Source organism: Cibotium barometz, chromosome 32 (genome assembly GCF_041138505.1).
Source record: "Cibotium barometz isolate CiBa-2024 chromosome 32, ASM4113850v1, whole genome shotgun sequence".
NCBI classification, from domain to species: Eukaryota; Viridiplantae; Streptophyta; class Polypodiopsida; order Cyatheales; family Cibotiaceae; genus Cibotium; species Cibotium barometz.
Window position 1 is genome coordinate 50109767 of NC_141077.1, and position 19820 is coordinate 50129586.

At 44.6% G+C, this 19820-nt stretch overlaps 1 protein-coding gene and 1 long non-coding RNA gene across 4 annotated transcripts in view; both read right to left on the reverse strand.

Annotated features, from left to right (window-relative positions):
• Positions 1-2260: 2260 nt before the first annotated feature.
• LOC147620306 (uncharacterized) lies at positions 2261-2898 on the reverse strand. Its single transcript, XR_015261770.1, has 2 exons — positions 2585-2898; positions 2261-2476 (listed from the first exon to the last, which is right to left on the reverse strand). It is a non-coding gene; the product is annotated as an uncharacterized LOC147620306 (long non-coding RNA).
• Positions 2797-19820, reverse strand: part of LOC147620307 (dynamin-2A-like) — a 112718-nt gene continuing 95694 nt past the window's right edge. For 2 of the 3 annotated variants that reach the window (XM_086772502.1, XM_086772504.1), the window contains 5 exons: positions 19581-19744; positions 4093-4206; positions 3941-4008; positions 3627-3790; positions 3085-3520 (listed from right to left, as the gene is read on the reverse strand). In XM_086772502.1, coding sequence (XP_086628628.1) covers positions 3255-3520; positions 3627-3790; positions 3941-4008; positions 4093-4206; positions 19581-19744 — 776 coding nt within the window. In that variant the 3' untranslated portion in view covers positions 3085-3254. Of the gene's footprint in view, positions 3521-3626; positions 3791-3940; positions 4009-4092; positions 4207-19580; positions 19745-19820 lie in introns of all 3 variants that reach the window. The other variant, XM_086772503.1, reaches the window with a different exon arrangement.

The following is a 19820-nucleotide window of genomic DNA, read 5'->3' on the forward strand; positions in this document are numbered from 1 at the left end:
AGGAAGTCAATCAATAACCAAACACATCTAATGCTCCAAAACCTTATGTTTTTCAGAGTGTGGCGACCTCATCAACATCGAGCAATATTGGGTGAAAAGGCAAAGCTAAGTCCAAGGCTAGTCCTCGACAACAGAGCGATGCTAAATATGTTCAAGTTAAGAGCTTACCTTAACCTTGCCAAAGCATGTGTCATTGGGTCTTGCCTTCGAGCCACAAATGTAGCTTCCCATTGTCGATATGCTAGCTCATATGTCTCATCCTCAATCCGTTGTCTCATCAAAATGCTCCTTGCTAAAGAGATAAAAGGGAGAGCTCTCACTGTCTAGATGGAGATGGTCCTTTGTGATAGATGAAAAAAGTTGAAGCTAATGCAAGAGAAAAACCTACAATCACACCTATCCAAACAAGTATCCATAAAACAAGAAAGAACACAATAGCATACAAGCAAGCAAGGAGAGAGAATCGAAGAGCTCAAAAGAAAACTATTGCAAAGAAATGATTTTATACTGTTTATTGTTGAAAATGACTTATGCACTCCTTTGTCAAAAAAGTATAGAGAGCTCTTATTGCCTAGATGGAGGCAAGAAGAGATGGTCCTTTGCGATGGTTCTCTCACAAAAAATGGGAAAAGAAAAAGTTGATGCAAGAGAGAAACTTACATCACACCTATTCTCCATCAAGTAAGTAAGAACACATTATGATGCGAGCAAGCAAGGAGAGGGAAGAGGAAAGCTCACAAGAAAACTACTTCATATGTTCCGTCGTCGCCCTACATAAGATACGATGCCACTTGTGTGGGTAAGATGCCAAGCACCTTATAGTAGCTCGAACGAGCGAAACCACATTAACCTACATGAACCACTCACAAGAGTGCATTCAAATGACTACACTTCGAGAGCAATAAAGAAGCACATAGCTGGAGGTGTGCACGCAACTATCTCAAAAATGGAGAGTTTAGAAGATTAAGAATCACCCAGAGAATCAACAATGTAATAAACAATGTAATAAGAGAAGATAAAGAGGGAGTCGTTGTCCTTGCCAAACGTAGCCACTATGGTAGCATTGAGAATTGACAAGTATAATGTTGTGCTATGGTATGTAAGGCTGATTATATTGATCGAAGCAAGTCACGGACAAGCGAGTGTATGAGCAGTTGAACCAAGAGGTCCTATGTGCTTGGGATAATAGCTAAGAAAATGTTGAATTAGTGCCTTAACAAGCCACCATATAAAGGCTAAGCGAGGTCATGATGGCAAGATCATCATTGCAAATAGCGAGGTTATTAGAGCAATTGAGCGATAGTTTACTCACCGGCGAGAACATCGTTCCGAGAGACAAAACTCTAAATGCTCCATACGAACAAAAGTTAGATCTAGATATATCATGAAAGAGCACTCCAGAATATTCAAAGCTACTCACTTAATGCAAGGATCAGTCACACAAAGATAGCTCATGGGAGACAATTAAATATTTCAAGCTGCAATTCCCAGATTTCCTTGCACGAAACTCCATTGTTTGATGGGGAGTTCTTTAAAAAGAGGGGATAAGTTTTTCTCCAAACAACATACTAGCTTGGCACCAATGATGGGTTTATAGCATGGACTGTGTATAGGAAGATTATTCGTTGACTTCTTGTTAAGGTACAACCCTTGAACAATTGTGTGTGATTTGAAGGTTCATTAATGGCAAATACGACCACAGACAAATGAGGACCCTCAGCCGTCATGGTCAAGTGTTGTATACCTTACGGGGGCTCTTCACTGGAGCTATGGCTCGTTAATGAGCAGCCAATCCCCCTTGAGTGATCATAGATCTGACCAGCAGTGCCTGGGAGTCCATTGCAAGCTTAAGTTGATTGAGAGAACATCATAATACACAGATCGGATTGATCAGGTTAACCTAGATCCCTCTGTTTCTGCTTCATTAACAACCATGGATTTGCAAAATAAAAAACATGCAATTAAGGAGGAGACAGCATAATCCCATTATCTACTATTGCACCATTCATACATTTCACCAACGCGATTGCATGCAGTTTATGAATTGCCTGGAGGTTTGAAGGATGTTCAAGTAGATTAATAAGCCCTCATGAGAAACTTAACTCACACCAAATGACCACATTTTATTCGAAAGACCACTTTGTGAATGACATCAGTTAGTTTAACAACAAAATCAACGTGCCCAGGTATCCATTTATTACCAATGCTCGTTAGACGATTGTAAGCCTCATCATGCAGGTTACACAGACACAACATCAGGTAGAGTTAACGTGAGCAGAAATCTCCATGTTAAGACATCACATAACACACAATTGAGACAGCCTCCTCCATTTCCCACCATAGAAAGAGACCCTTGTACTGCATGCTGAATGTACATTATTAAGACATGTCAAGGCACTAGTTTTAACATTAGCCAACCATAGTCTCATTTAGAATCAGATAATATAACACAACGTTAGGTACAGGAGCCAACCACCTGCAGACAAGCAAAAACAACGTTAGGTACAGGAGCCAACCCGGTATGTGTAACCCAATTCATTGGAAGATGCAAGGTGCGCAGATTTTAGGGAGGTAAAATACTTACATGTATCTTCTTAATCGGTCGAAGTGGCTCTCCCACACTTCAATACCTGCTTCACCCCACTGGCCCTCTGGATTCTCTAAAATGCACCCTCCAGGCAAGCAGTTCATCAGTTTAAGCATACAGGATTCATACACCTTTTGTTGCTCAGAGGTCACTCGTGTACAAGCCATGGCAAGCAGTTCATCCGTTTAAGCATACAGGATTCATACACCTTTTGTTGCTCAGAGGTCACTCATGTACAAGCCAGAATAACAAGGTACATACTTACAGAGAACATGGTGAAAGAAATTCAAGCAGAGGCAAGCAAATGCCATGTACAAGTGAAAAGTATGCACCATGCTACCCCATGACAACCTTATCATACAGAAGCTGTCATATAGTAACGGGAAAATCAAGATAGTTGTACAATGAGTAGCCGTCTGCTCTCAGGGCCTATTCAAATTATTTGCCCCATCTTCGAATCCCATCTTAAACTGCCAAGAGTTAAGACCCCACAGAAATTTGATGCAAACAATAAGTGACGCAACAAGTTTGCATACTGCAGGGAGAGAACCTGAAGTGAATGCACTACAGCAACGAATTTCCATGGGGCTTTGTACAAGAAATGACCCTGTGATCACTGAAAAATGACGCATATAAAAACAAGACATAAACCCCCCTAAAAAAAGAATTAATATCTGTACACGGAGCCCCCAGCAGAGGATGGTGGAGCAGGAGGCAATCGAGAAGGTGTTCTTTTATTGAAGCTTACATCACCATTTTGTTCGGGGTCACTATACCGCCGGCTGTGTCCTCCATTTGCAATATGTGAAGAAAGCCGAGAGGAGTCATTTATCATGTTCTGATCTAAAGACCCTCCATAGGCATCAGTTCCAGCATCTTCAAATGCAACTCGCCAATCCTCACCGCCAGTCGTGGCATCGCCACGTGACACTGCTGCAAGATCCAACCATAATATCATATAAATAATGGGAGACAAGGTGAGAATGACCTGTAAACAACCTGCAAACAAATGCCAAAACAAAGGAATAACTGAGCTCACCACCATTTGCTGACCATCCAGACGTTGAAGCACGGGCTTCATGTACACTCAGCTGTTGGGTCAGGCGAGATAGTAAAGAAGCCTGCTGTCTAAAACGCTCCCGCTGTTTTTTGGCATCTTGATCTTCTTGTAAAAGCTCCTGAATTATTTCATTTGATTTTGCACTGCATATTTCAAACAAAGCAGAAGACTCAAAAATGGGATTATGGCATATAATATGACAACTCTCAGACATTACTAATACAACAACACCTTACTAATACAAAACTCCTCATGGACCTTACTTCAGATAGAAGATAGTGTGTAGGATAGACCTGATAGAGCTGTACAGTTGATTGAGCATGGCATCCTTTGCTCTCTCAACTTGGCATAGAACCACTGCCTGTAAAAGAGAACTTTAGGTGGACAGACAACAAGCCAATCCAGCACAGCAAAAAACTCAATTTACTAGCGTTCTGAGCCTCACTTTTGGTACATTTGCTGCTAAACTATTCAATACAGCTTCAACATAATCCCGCACTTCTTGGGCCATAAGCTTCAAATCTTCATCTGGGTCAATAGGCCTCCTAACAACAGTATCCTGTACAAAGCAGAAAGTAAAACTTTAAATTGTTTTCCAAAATAAACCACAATGGCTGGTATGACAAGGAATGCAAATCCCATAATTGTAAACTGCCATGGCGCATGCAACTGGAAGTGGCAATTAATAGTCCAAGGAATCCTAGATATATTTATTTGAGAGATTCGCGGGAGGTCAACACCCTCTTATATCCAATTATCTTTCGTACTTGGCACTCATTTCATTCTCTAATGCGATAATCATGGAGTGGTGTGCTTCTCTCTCTCTCTCTCTCTCTCTCTCTCTCTCTCTCTCTCTCTCTCTCACACACACACACACACACAACTGTGTACTTGCTGAACGATGTGTGTGGGTGTGTTGCTGCTGCTGCAACCTTTTGATATCAGAGCTTTGGTTGACATCGTGCAGGCAGTCGCCAGCTCTCGGTTCCATCGCTACTAGTCATCGCTTCAGTTCCATCCCTCCTCTTTGTGCACAGCCATGAAGCCCTCCCAATCAGTCATGAACACCCTTCGTCGGCTGACATTCCTGCCTCCCTTTGCACTGCCCGTTTCTAGCAGGCACTAGTGCCCAGAACTCAGCCCACCTGTAAAGTCCTTCCCTGAATCTCCCTAAACACAGCTGAAAAACCAAGGTTAGTCTTAAACCAAATCATGAAGTAACAGGCTAGCTCACCTCCCAACAACCACCAGCATCCCATACCACCGAAACCTGCCCGTAGGCCTTCGTCATGCCAACCTACGTACTCTCCATGTGCATGGCATGAGCATGTCTTCTCTCCTGGTCCAAGCTAGATCGTTAGTGGTGCATCCGCACAACTATATCTCATGATAACCCAAGCTTTCACTTATATAGTGATAATTATGCCATAAATAGCTAACTCGCTATAAAAGGCCATCAAGCTTGTTTTATCAATCCAAGAACCCTAACCAAGTATCATCCTGTTAATCCTGGGGCCCCCTAATCCTGTTGGATTAATTCCCTAATCCGTAGATTAGTGTCTAGGTACATAACATTCATCCCCTCTTCAAACATTTACCCTTAAATAAGTCAGACCGTTAGTGGTGCATCCGCACAACTATATCTCATGATAACCCAAGCTCTCACTTATATAGTGATAATTATGCCATCAATCCAAGAACCCTAGCCAAGTATCAGCCTGAAAATCCCTAATCTTGGGGCCCCCTAACCCCATTGGATAAATTTCCAAATCCGTCGATTAGTGTCTAGGTACATAACATTCTTCCCCCCTTCAAACATTTGCTCTTAAATGAATTTTCCACTTAATCTTATATTTAGGGATCAACTTGTTCCCTAAGTTGCCTTTCCCTGAAATCTATAATCCTCTCGGGTTCATGTGGAATATAGGACAAGTCCTCAACCTCAACAAGTTCCTGAGGGATAACAAGGTTATCCTCAGCTCCCAGCATCTCTTTCAATACACTGACATGAAAGACTGAATGAACTTCCACAGGCAACTCTAGTCTATAAACAACCTCACCAATCTTTTTCAAGATCCTGTAAGGTCCACACTACCTAGGGGGTAACTTCCCAACCTTCCCTGTACGTAACGTCTTTCAACTCTTGGGCACTCAAATAAACTAGTATTCCCTCGATAAACTCCCTCGATAAACACTACCTATCAGCATAAAACCGTGCATGATCTTGTGCACTTCTGATAGCCTCTGGTGCACTGACTAGCATTTCCTTCATTTCTTCGACATGCTCCTCTAGAGTACAACTGCATATCAAGATATCATCTAGAAACACAACCACGAATTTCCCTAAATAATCTCTGAAGAGATCATTCATCATGTGCTGAAAAGTAGCAAGAGCATTCATGAGCCCAAAAGATAACACAAGAAACTTGTAATGGCCATACCACGTGCGGAATCCTGTCTTAAAGATGTCTTCCTCAGCTATCCGTATCTGGTGATAACCATTACGAACCAATCTTTGAAAAATAGGAAGCTCCATGCAACCTATCAATCAAATCAGCTGCTCTGGGAAGAAGATATCTATTCTTGATCATAACTTTATTCAACTTTTCATAGTTGACACACATTCTCCAACTTCCGTCCTTGTGCTTAAAAAGTACCAGTTTCATCGCAAGGAGATTTACTCTTACGAATCTATCCCATCCTAAGATATTCTGACGACTATCGAGCAATCACATCCTCTTCCAGCTGGCTCATCTTGTAAGGTGCAATGCTCACAGGCTGAGACCTTGGAACTAAATCAATCTTATGATCAACCGACTGACTGGGAGAAGACTATAGGTAACTCAACCGAGAAAACATAGGCAAACTTTGCCTTAATGTTTTCTAAAGCTTGTGTCTCCCATACATCAAGACTAACTGAATTAAACTCACAATTAGCATCAGATGACATTGTATCTCACCCTGTAGACAAAGCTGGACACCGTCCTTGACAAAGGATAACGTGTGACCCTTCCAATCTATCTGTACATCATGGGTATGAAACCTCTCTTTACCTATAATAACATCTACTCTATCGAGATTCATAATCATGAAGTCTAGCGGCTCCTAGTAGCTCTATATAGTTATAGGCAACTGAGACACTTGCCAATCCCAAAATTGTGCGCCGGATAGCAAGTTGACGCAATACTAGTGATCACTTGGCTGCGTCTCCACTCCCAACTTCTACACAAGCTTGACATTCATGAAGTTGCGAGCACTTCCAAGGTCACAAAGAACGTGTACAATTTTTCCCATGACCGACCCATACATCTGTATTAGGACTGAAAACTTTCATATTCAAGCCACAAACCTTACAAGAACTCTGATTGGAAACAATAGTATGTACCGAAGTATTCTTACCTTTAGCCTTCGTCGCATGGGCTCCCTTTGACCCTCCTTGATGAACTCAAGAGTCTACTCCGTATCCTATGACTGACTTTGGGTCTCTGCAGGAGAAGCCTTCCCATGCTTAAACTTCCATTTACGCAAGGATCCTCCCTGGTCTGTTACTCAAGGTTGTTGGGGTTTCTTTGATTGTTTCTTCGCCAAAGTCTCAATGAAAAAGCTTTGAATATTGGATAGCATCATCCAATGTTTTGCTACGATTATTTCTGATATAGCATCATCCAATGTTTTGCTACGATTATTTCTGATATGGAGCTGATATCCATCAGGCAACCCATCCACAAAATAGTGATAGGATCCATGTGAGTGGCCCAAGCCTGCAACTCTCGAGACTTCTACAAATATGTGTGAAAAAGCAATATCATACTCATCCTTGGTTTGTAGGAACTCTTCCAAGAAAACCTGCTCAAAATCTACCCATGTCATGGGCTTCACTCGCAACTCTTTCCACCAAGTGAGGGCTTTTCCTATCAGAAATTCCTATACCATCTCTATCTCTGTGTCCTTAGGGAAAGGATGGAACTCAAAATGTGTGCCCCATATATGAAGCCAGGAGTCAACTACCTTTCTGCTCCCCCGCATAGGGCTTTGGAGTAAAAGAGGGTGCAACTAAAGCTCTCCCGGGCCCCCTCCTGTCCTCACCAGATCTTCCACAATTGCTTGAATAACAACCATGGTGTTAGTCAGGCTCGCAATTTTGTTACTCTAACAAGGTCCTCCTTGCATTGAAGTCAACCTTAGTGACGGGGTCTTCGGCCATCACATTGTCATCCTGATGGCCGTCGTCAGATTGAACATTCCTGTCCATCCCACGATCATTCTGCACTTCATCAGCCATGACAAACCCAAGATAATTTTTTGCTGCTCAAGGAAAACTCGCGTGTCGAGATGAAGTGTCGCTAATTCCTGCTTGTCCTCCACAATCACAAGTACAAATCCTGCTCTTGGATGCTGGCCGTGTACTTTCAGCCCTCTTAACCAAAGAGATTATCCTTTGAATGTGGAGAACTCCCAAGCAAACCCTTCATTTTATACTTAAAAAGTGAAGAGGTTAACTTGCATTTTGAGTTTTTTCCAAAAAACAGAGTGCTTTTCAGCTTACATGTAAAAACCTCACCTGTGCTTTATTGACCTAAGCTTTCCCCCCTTTTTTTAAGCAAAACGCCATCGCTTATAATAAGAAATTGACTTTCATTTTTCAATAAACAATGCTGCTTTTTTCTAAAGCTGCCAGTCTACTTTTATTCATGTGCGAGAGTTTTTTTGAGATGCTGGCCTGTATGCCTTTTCCCTGGTTTTCTTCCTGCGCACTCCTACCTGCTGACCGCCCCTTCTTCTGCTCTCTGTCTCCCTGCACAGGGCTCTGCCCAGGCTGAGCCGCTTGCTGCACTGTCCTAGCCAGCTGACTGCCCAGGCTGCGCTGGGTAGCCAGGCTTGGCTGCCCTAAGGCTGGCCATCAAAGGCTCATGCCTTGCCAACCTCAGTTCCTTACATGCCCTTATTGGGTACTCATTTCAGCCATACACACACCTCAAAAGAAGCAGCGAATCAACTTTTCTCATCCCCTCTGACATACAACGACACATGCAACCTTGACACCAACAAAAACCTTGTACAACGTCTGTACAGCATCGATTTGATAGAAAGAGAAACGATGAGAGGCATACCTAATGCCTAGACACGCATAGCACTTCAGCCTCTGTGTTAGGGTTGCTCTGATACTAACAATAAAGTCCTTCCATGAATCTCCCTAAACACACCGGAAAAACCAAGGTTAAGTCTTAAGCCAAATCATGAAGTAATAGGTTAGCTCACCTCCCAACCATGACCAACATCCACCGTTCTCCCCCGAGCCAAGACTAGGGCTCATCCTATAGGCCGCTTCTAACTTCAGCATCCCATACCACCAAAGCCTCCTCATAGGCCTTCGACATGCCAACCTATATACTCGCCATGTGCGTGGCATCTCCCTGAGAATCCGGCAAGCATCTCAAACTGTCCCTACTGTGCATAGGTCCATGCACTGAGAAAAATGGTTTGTTGCATCTGCCACCCATCTATGTCCAAAATAACTGATTAGCATGAAATGCAAACTCAGCCTGCCACCTATAACTCAGCTCTATCAATCGACAGGAGATCTAGCATCCAAGGGGACTAAGGATGCTTCTCATGTTCCCTCTGAAGCGTAGCCAACTTGCATCTGATAGCTCACTCCATGTCTAGAGCCTGTTCTTTCTTGGCCAAAGCAATAGAGTGATAGTGCTGGCTAGTCCTCTCCAAGGCCAAGGCAAGTCTTTCCCAGGGGTGAGGATCATCACAAAGCCTCCAAATCTCTCTAGCCTCCAGGGAGGTCAGAGGGAGTCTCCGATGCGAACACGAGGTACACCCTTTTGTCTCCCAAGTTCCGTGATTCACAAGACTACCGAGCAATGATCTGATTTGGTAGTACCATGCAAGATAGCAATAGAGCCTCCTCTATCCAAGCCCTAGTCATCCACATAAAATCTATCCAACCATGCAAAGATGCATCCATCCCTGCTTCTACGGTTATGCTATGAGTAAGATAAAAAGTTAGGCTTCCTCTGGAAATCATACTCTGTCCAACAATCCTTGCCATAGGACAATATGAATCTCTCCCAGGAGGCTCTCTCCAAGGGGTGTGTTCTACCCTCACGGCCACCCTTTTGTCAGAGGGCTGCTCAACCATGTTGAAGCCTCCTCCAACAATCTAATGATCAGCATGGGGGAGCAGTTCTATGATGGTGCCCCAGAGCGCGACCCTCTCTCCCTGTACATTAGACACACAGATATTCAAGATACACAACCATAATCCACTGTACTCTGGCAAGTATGAAACACCGTGGCCAATAACATGAGGCAAAAGTGGTGCTAACATTGATATGCATACCCCACCTTTGATCCCCTGTGCACAAGACCAAAAAGTGTATCCACAAAGGATTTTACCAGTTTACCACACTGAAGCATATCCAATTTGTGCTCTTGAAGGAGCAACACATCCACAAGTCCACCTATAACGCATAGTGGTTAAGTACTTTAGGTACGGTGGCGTATGGTATGTGTACGGTGCGCAGTGACAAATACAACCACTTGTCTAGAGATAAAGATATAGAGAGGGGGGAGGGGAGAGAAGAGAATAGGGAGCTTGCACAGTACACCACACTAAGCGGGGAACAAGCCCCAGCCCCTTTCAGGAGATTATTCAGGAACAATTCACCAGCTTTTCAAGCCAGGACCAATACAATCAATGAATATAATATCAAACAAATATGTCGATGTAGAAATCTAGGTCGAAGTCCATGTCGAGGCACACGATCTCTGATGCCGAGCACACCACAAGGATGACCCACAAGGGTCTCACTAGGCTAGTACCAATATCCAAAATCTGAATCAAATCCCAAATCTCAATGATGTCCAACAAAGAGCTCAATACCCAAACTGAAGAAAAACCTCGAGAAGCTCCTTGAAAAAGCGAACACCAGGATGGTAGTGAAACTTTTATCTCGGATGGCAGATTTATGAGCTTATTTTCGAATCTTTTGCCGAAAAGATGGAGAAGACATTGGTAGCGCAGGGCGGCACTGCTGCTAGCGGTGCTATGGGCATGTCCGGCTGGACGGTGGCACAAAGCAACTAGAGAAGGCGACGTAGAGCAACTCTACAGGGCGGTACAAAGGCGGCGCAAGGCGGCTGTCCGACGGTAACGGTGGCGGCTGCGGCGATGAGTAGACGAAGGTGATGAAGATGATGTTGATGATGATCTCCTTACTCTCCACACATTTGATGCCAAAGAAGAGAGACTCAAGGTTATTTTTATACTTGGGGAGAGCCTTACTTTTTGCCAAAAAAGCTTTAGCTAAGCTTTTTGCGTTGCTTTTGTCTTTTTGCTTTTATATTTTAATAATAAAAAAATATTACATATCCTTTTGCCAAAGTTCTTGATTTATTGCTTTTCTAGCTTCAAGGCCTTGCTTTTTGGCCCTAGAGCTCCTTTTTGAAAAAGCGGCTTTTTCATCCGGCCCAATCTCCTCTTTCCAATGGTGCCCTTGGCTCACGGTCAACTAAGTTTTGACTTTTTGCTTTTTCTTGCTTTTTTACCAAAACTGGTGCTTTTTCTTGTGTCAACTCCGTGAACCCTGGTCACATGCTTTCATCAACCTGTCCATGTGTCCGAGCATGAGTTCCATCGTGTGAAGAGAGCTAGGAGAGCCAAATAGTTACATTTCCTCTCTTATGTCGCAATTGTCCTCAACTGCGGAATACAAGTGTTCCATAAGTTCCAAGTTCTAGCCCCATCTCGTGATCTTATGCATCTGGTCTTTCCTCATATATGCGGTGACATCTGCTCATCTGGCAACATCTCTATGCCTTATCTTTGACCAATGACTTTGTTCTTGATGGTACTTCTTTAGGACCTGCAACATGTGTTAGATTTTAAAAAAAATGCATACTTACCTTTTGCAAAAACTAGACACAAGCTAGTCAACAAACAGGTATACATCATTCGCGTCTACTAGGTATTCCAAGTACTGGCCAAGTAGTCTGGAGCCCAGTGGACTATCAAATGCCATAAATCCAAGCATTGTCCACACATCAAAAACAACACACACAAAGAAATTCAAACATACATCGGTATGCAATGCACAAGTAATGATCCTCCTGTTTATGAATTGTCTTATCTGGTCTCATCGAAAATCAGTGCTCCGCTATCTAGCTCCCAAGGAAAACCGCTCAGACTATCCTCAAGGCCATCTGGTCACTAGGACCATCTGAGGGTTCATGAATAGTCATCTGGGTCATCTGGTTGCAATGACCGCCCGACTGTGAAATCTAAGATATCTGGCACAAAAGACTGTCCAATGGGTCATCTGCATCGTTGCCACCCAAATACAAATCTTGCTCCTTGGGTTATCTAGCATCGCTGCCTCCCAAACTAGAGCATGTCCAATTAACCATTACATAAGCAAGATAATGATCAATTCCATTTCAATATGAATATATACAATGAAGAGGGTTAGAGGTGCAATCCTTCCCTCTCAAATCTGCCTTGTTCGCAAGACATCTCTGCCTGTACTTCAAATACATCCGGACCAACCGCTTCCTCATAAGCTCCAAGTATCTCTAGATAGTCCTTGGCGTACTCCTCTAGCATCCATTTTGCATCCAAAAGTGAATAATTCTTAAACTTCAAAAGAAACTTTCTGACCACTGTCTTTCCTCTTTTTCTCACGGAATGGAATACAATCTATTCCGACTGCAAGATTTCTCCTTGTTCTTCCACCTCTGTGGATCCTCCAATACAGACTCCTCTTGGAGCATTCCTGTATATGGTTTCAATAAGCTAACATGGAAGGCATTATGTATCCTCCAATGATCTTGAAGGTCCAACCAATAGCATACATTGTTGATTTTCTCTGTAACCTTAAAAGATTCATAATATCTAGGAGTAAGCTTGCGATCCTTGTGCTACTTAGCTTTAGATTTTCTGAGTCTTGCCTTCTCAAATCTCAACAAGACCCAATTCCCTTGTTCAAAAGTGACCTTCCTTCTATATTCTTATCTGCAGCTTAACTTTTCTTTGATGACATAAGAGGTCAATAAGTCTCCATTTCGCAACCTATTCCAAGTATCTTTGAAATCCTCATCTATAGCATAAAGATCTTTCATCAGAGCGAAATCCATATGATATCCCATAGAAACTGCGTGAGTCATGAGTCTCCGAGATAAAGCATCTGCTACTTTGTTGTCCTTACTATGGATATGCATAATCTGGAAATGGAATTGGACCAAATAACTAGCCCATCTTTTGAGCTTTTCGGATATCTTAGTTTGAGACATCAAGTACCTAAGACTTTGGTGATCCGTCTTGATAATAAACTCGACACCCATATGGTAGTGCTTCCAAATCTTCAACGTATGAATGATACCCATAAATTCTTTCTTATATGTAGGTGCGGTCTTTTTGCCTCCTTCAAGTCGTCAACCCTCATAGGTCACAGCATGGCCCTCTTGGTTCAAGTCTGCTTCAATGAAATCTCCTGAGGCATCACATTCTACCATAAAAGGCTTTGATAAGTCTGAAATAATCAACAAAGGTCCTTTGTTAGCGTAAAATTTTAATGCTTCAAAGGAATTTTTTTCAGCTTTGGCCCACTGAAATCCCGCAGCTTTCTTTGTCAAATCATGCAGTGGACTAGCTACCATGGCAAACCACTTGATAAACTTTATGTAGTAGGAGTATAAGCCTAGAAAACTTCTAATTGCATGCACGCTAGTCAACTCCGGCCATTCCATAATAGCCTTGAGCTTGTTTGGATCCATCTTGACCCCTTCCTTGGACACTCGGGGAACAAGCTTGACCCCCTTTCTGAAATTTATACAAGAGCAATCCACGAGCTCACAAGCCAAGATTAATACAACAATGAATACATAAGCAAACAAATATGCCAACGTAGAATCCCAAGTCGAAGTCGCTGTGGAGGCACGAGATCCTGATGCCGAGCACACCACGAGAATGACTCACAAGAATCTCTCACCGGGCTAGTACCAAATCCAAGTCCAAATCCAAATCCAAATCCAAGTCCAAGTCCAAGTCCAAGTCCAAGTCCAAATACAAATCCAAATCCAAGTCCAAGTCCAAGTCCAAGTCCAAGGAACCCCAAGCTTGTAAACAATGTACACCGGAGTTACGTGAAGATGTTGAAGCTTAGGAAGATCAACTGAAGGTTCCGTTACCCAAACCGAAATAGAAACAACCCACAAAAAGGCTTGTACAGAGGTGTTTTAACCAAGGTTATTCCATGTGGCTGAATGGCAAAAATATCCGATGATAGCAACCAAGTAGAGATGGCTCAACAGTATGGTAGCCAGTTCAGTTGCATTCGGCGGCGATAAAACAGCAAGCACTGGTCTGTACAACAGGCAGGCAACAAGTGACACACAGGCGCACAGGTGATCCAACAACAGGTGGCGGTGATGTTCAGAAGGCAGTAGCGCTGGCGGCGTTCATTAGCTAGTACAAGCGACGGTTGGGACAGGTGGTGTTGCCGGCAAGTGCCGGCAGCAGCAGCAGCACAGACACTGGGGGCCCTAGCTGGCTCCCTAGTGCTTGTGCTAGCAAATGGCGGCAACTATAGTACAGCCAGGCAGCAGCAGGTGACACAGTCAGCGGTGGCAACTGGCGCAAGAATCTGCTGGCGACGCTAGCCAGGTACAGGCAAAGTCAGCGCTGCGACTGGCGCAGATGGTACAGACGAGCCGCGGCGCTAGCCGCTGTACAGTACGACCAAGCAACACAAAGGCAACATCTCTAATCGATGATATGAATCCCCATGCTTGGGTTATGCTTGAAGATGATGAGTTTCACACTTTGATGAGATGGAGATGATGATGAAGAAGATGAAAAGCTCCACACACTTCAATAATAATGATGATCTTGGAGAGGTTCGTGCTTATTTTATACTTGAAGAGGAGCCACGCTTTTTCCCAAAAGCTAGTAAGGCTTTTGCTTTTCCTTTTTCACTTTGCTTTTCTCTTTAAAATGTTACTCAAATATAGCCACCTTTTTCCTAAGTTCTTGTGCTTTGCTTTTCTGGCTTCAAGGCCTTGCTTTTTCGCCTTAGCTGCTTTTAGAAAAAGCATCTTTCAGCTTTTTGGTCTAGCTCAGTCTCCTCTTGCCAGTGGTGCTCCTAGCTCACGGTCAACCCGATTCGACTTTTTACTTTTCTCTGCTTTTTAACCAAGACTGGCGATTTTCCATGTGCAAACTTCATGGTCCCTGTTCCCATGTCTTCTTCTACTTGTCAAGTGTCCGAGCAAGGGTTCCATCATGTGAATAGAGCTAGGGGGGTTAAGTAGTTCCAGGTTCTGTTCATTGGGGAGTGCATTTGCAGCGTCTCCTATGATCCCTAGCCCTAGGGCAATCCCGCGCAAAGTGGCCAATCTCGTGACAGACCCAGCACTGGTCAAGTCTACTCGAGATCTCCATACGTTGCTTCAAGGGACCATTAGGAGGCAATCCTGAATGATACTCACTCATCTAGTATTGGCCAGACCCCAAATGAGACAACATTTGGTCACCTGTTCACATCTCTTTTGACAAGACAAGTATCACCATACCTAGAGGACCGAGCCCAACAAGACTGTCGAAACATTTTTCGAAATCATTGAGTCAATTAAGGAGCGCCTTCTTATACCGGGCAAGCCAACAAATCTAGGAGAGATGTCAATTCTAAGGAAGGGGATTGGGTATATCTCCGGATTATGAAGCAACAACTGAAGCAAGTGGGCAAGCGTTGCCCAAGCTTTCACTCCGTAGTTTCGGCCCTTTTCCAGTCATTCAGAAGTTAAGTGATGTCTCTTTGAATTTAAAGTTGCTCGAAAGTGAGACTATGCAAAATGTTTGTCAAGTTTCTTGGTTGAAACCATATGTGCACCCTACAGCACTGGGTACAAACTTCAAAGTGACACACTGGCATCATCATCAGTGCAACATTTGTCCAGTAGTAGCACCTTTTTTTTGGAACGTTTGTCGTATGCCGTGACCCCATTGTGAGCCCTCAATCGACAGATAGTTAGGCACGAGCTACGTAGGTCAGTCTCCGAGCCATAGATGTCGGTATGGGGAGCGGACTGCTGAAGGGCTGACTTGAGATGATCCCAAGCATGCAAGAGACTGGCTGCAAATTTGTACTCAAACACGCGACTAAATCCACGAGCTGACATCTCCACCGTAAAGATCCATCTCGTACTCTCGGGCTGATCCCATCACAACTCAAGGTGCAAGCGGAGATCCTAGCAAAAAGGAATCCTTCCAAGGTTCGCCGCCCAGAAGAAGACCACGAACTATCAACTTGCCCAAAATCGCCCAGCTCTGGATAGAGGGGTCGATGATGTCCACGCCCCTCCCCCTTCGTGTCCCGGCTAAATGATCACTCTCAAGGCCAACTTGGCCCGAGCATTGCTGCCAATCCATAGAATGTTGCGGTCAACCACTGCACCTGATCAATGCAAGCCCAAGAGAAATTCATGCAAGAGGTGATGTACCACATGGTGGCAAGAACATAGCTCACCACCACAACCCAACCAGCTGAGGAAAGCCTGGCTGAACTCCAATATAACATCTTCTTCTGAATACCCAGAAGGAGAGGGGCTACCTGCTACTATGGGGAGATATCTATGCCCACCTGCCAGTTGATCTGTGCTCCAGATGCACAATACATGATCTCTATCGCCTCGGCGAAACTCTAGAGGTTCCCCTCATATCCGGACAGGTATGTTGATGTGTCATCGACAAACTCGGAATAAAGCATCTCCTCGTGCGTGCGGATGGGAAGGCCGAAACCCATCTGCGTGCCATGGATCAAATCAAGGAGAAAAGGTTGCAATAGCCGGTTGATGGCCTTGGCTAGAATTTTGTAGCCACAATCCCTCTGACAGCCTATGCATGACTTTGAAGATGCCTTCCATGAGATCCCATTGTCGGAGAAATAAGGAAACAGGAAGCCCGTCTTCTCCCAGGCATTTTCCCCTAGGGAGTGAAATCAGAGCCTCCAAAAGCTCCTCTACAGCAGTACAGGGAGTCAACACAGAAGTCCAAAGAGCAGGAGGAACCACCTCTCTTGTATGTTGCCAAACCCGCTCACGCGCATCCATCACATCTGAGGATAGGGGGGCACCCGTGAGGAGAGAGCGGAAGAAATTTGTGGCAATGGGGGGATTTGCAACAATGGATCCATCATGGCCTCGCAACTTGTGGATACCATCCATCCACCTGTGTGGTCTTGCGATCTCCAAGAAATCCCCGATGACCCTGGTCCAAAAGGAGGCTCCGGCATGGTATGTATACTCCACCCTCCGCTCCTCAATGGAACTAAGCTCTGTACAAGCCACAACCCGCTGGGCCTCAATCCACAGGCTATCTAGTATACTCGGCTCGGACGGATGCTCTTCTCTTGCTCTCGAGAGCTTGCCTCTGCGCTCTGCTGCCTCTTGTAATAAACTGTTGATCTCTCCAATGCCTGCGCCCAAGGCACCTGCGGAGCTTGAACCTGAGTGAAAATCCAAACTCTCCCAGATCTCCTCTATCCTGCTGCATATCTCAAAGACCTAAATGAGGCTGTCAGGGATCCGGGTGCTCAAATGTATGTCATGCCTCTAGGGGTCCTCCATGACAAGTGCGTGATTGGTGAAAGTAGTGCCTGCCAAAATACCACTCATGCCACCATGTCTCCACAAGCTCACTCGTCTACATAAAAACAATCTAATTTAGATAGGTTAGGGCATGTACTACTCCTATCACTCGAGAAGCACGGACTCCGGGGGCTGCGTCCAAAATGTTAGGGCCCCTCAAGGGTCTTGTCCCCTTAGAGCCAAAATCAACTCCTCCCAAGACCAGCACTCTGTGCCAAAAACTGTAGCCATGCCACCTCCAATTCTATCCTCTGTCGACTCTTAACATGTTGAAATCCCCATCCACCAAAAATCCGCCTGTGGGAGGGACTCGCAAACTGTACTCTAGAAAGTTGCTCTACCTGCTCCTGTGGCATTCTGCACATACATGTTCAAAAAGCCCACTTTGTCCTATCCAATCCTGATGGTCATCCACTAAGCTCTCCTAGTGACAATGGTGCCCTCAGAGAGATGATGCTCTTGGAGGAGGAGAATCTAGAGGGACCCACCGACTACTACTCTGCGGAGATCCTCTCTACGGACACCACGCCTTTGAAAGCACTGCAGTCCTCCCAAACCCTAAATGTTCCATGAGACAATCCACATAACTAAGATTTGTGGGAGGCGACACTGTCGAAACTACCCTCCACTTAGAGAGTCTTGGGCATGGGTTTGGACTGGGAGTAATCGCTATCGAAATTGGGACGAAACCCTGCCAGATGGGACGAATCTTGCCCTCCATGTGGAGCCACTATGTCCGAGCCCTAGAATATGCATACTCTGGGCTCCTCCTGTCACAATGGAAGTATTTTGAGCAGGGAGGAAAGGGTGCTACCAATGAAACATGAAGAAACACAAAAAGGAGCACCTCGAGGCTGGAGGCCACCATCTCCCCTTCCGTGTCTTTGTGGCCATAGCCACCCACCTCCCTCCGTACCAATGGCCGCCAAAAGTGAGTAAGCACATTGGTGATACGCTGATCATGCAAATGCTCTGAGAGCTCTATGGCCTGCCCGTGAACAGCGGCAAACACCGACTCCATTCTCCAATCCATCCACTGTGATTTTTTATTTTTTTTATTTTTATTTTGGAGCGGCCACACGGGGGGGGGGATGGGATGCAAGAGTACTCTAACTCTCCGCAGAATAGGAGCTCCCCAGAGGCAAGGAAGCGATATGGGATAAGAAGAGATGAAATCCCGACCATCCGAGCTAGAACCGAGCGGCTGTGGGGAGGGATTCCAGTCACTCACGTTCTTGTTGGGTTTTTGGAAAGGCCTCCACCAAAGCTTTTGTGGTGTGTACGCTTCTGCTAAACCACTTGACTCCACAGGATCCCATTCCCCTCGAACCCACATGATTAAAGCTCAAGTATGTTGTAAACATTCAAGCTCTTCAGGTGGTTCATACAGATGTCAATGTCGTGAGTCTACGAAGTCCCCCACCTCCATTGTGACAACAAAACATCCCCTTGCATGCTTCTGTGGACAGATCCATTGTCCATGCTTGCAAGTGGGCTACATTTTGCAACTCTGTAGTTTGGTAGTTGGACATAACAATTATTCTCTTTGATCAGTTCAGAACCCATGCTTCTAAATATGCTGATCGTTCTTTTCTTGCCCCCCCCCCCCCCCCCCGGACTGGTCTTAGGCCCACATGGTGCTTCCTCGGCAGCGTCCCATACGGGCCGATAAAACAGCACATACACGTGTTTAAAAATGGTAACTATGGGAGGATCTTGGTTTTGAACCCAAGAAGTTGTGGTCCTAGTCACACATCTCTACCACTTGAGCTATCACCTCATTGGCACTTGAGCTTTCACCTAATTGGCCACGACGATCATTCTTCAGCTAGCAGTTGCTTGATCTGTGGGATAAAATAGATCCTAGTTTACCAAAGTGTGGCATCCAAACATACTTAGATTAGTTTTGAGCCATACATAGTCCACTTAATTTAGATGTCTTAACAGAAATGTCTCACTCAACATACCAAGCACAAGCCAAAATGTGGAACACTGAACTTGGATTGCACGCAGTTGACATGGGGATTTTCTTAGAAGCAAGGTCCCTAGGGGCCTTAAGAGATCCTTAGAAGTTCTTTGGAGGGAAGGAGAGCTTTTTTAACCTCATATGAGCTCACATAGCCTCATACGGCTTCAAAAGACCTTCTAAAAAGGCCATATGGGCTCTTTTGAGTGTCATATGAGCTTTTTTGATCCCTAAAGAGCATTCTGATGGGTTTTGTCCTTCCTCACCTAAATTGTTTTCAATCATACTAAAACATGAGGGATGAATATACATACAAGAGAGCCATCTGATAGACTTGTTCGCATGTTAGGAGCTGATTCGCTTGAAGGCCCCTTTGCAGCAGGACCTCCTTTTGATCCCTGAGCCTTGACGAGCAATTTATTCATCCATTCCTTTCTTTCTGTCACGTTCTCAGCCTTAAGTATAATGGCATGATGTGCTGCAGTACATGGGCACAAACTTTAGCATGCATGGAATGGCAACAGAGACTTCAAGCAGGAAAGATGCTTCAAAGC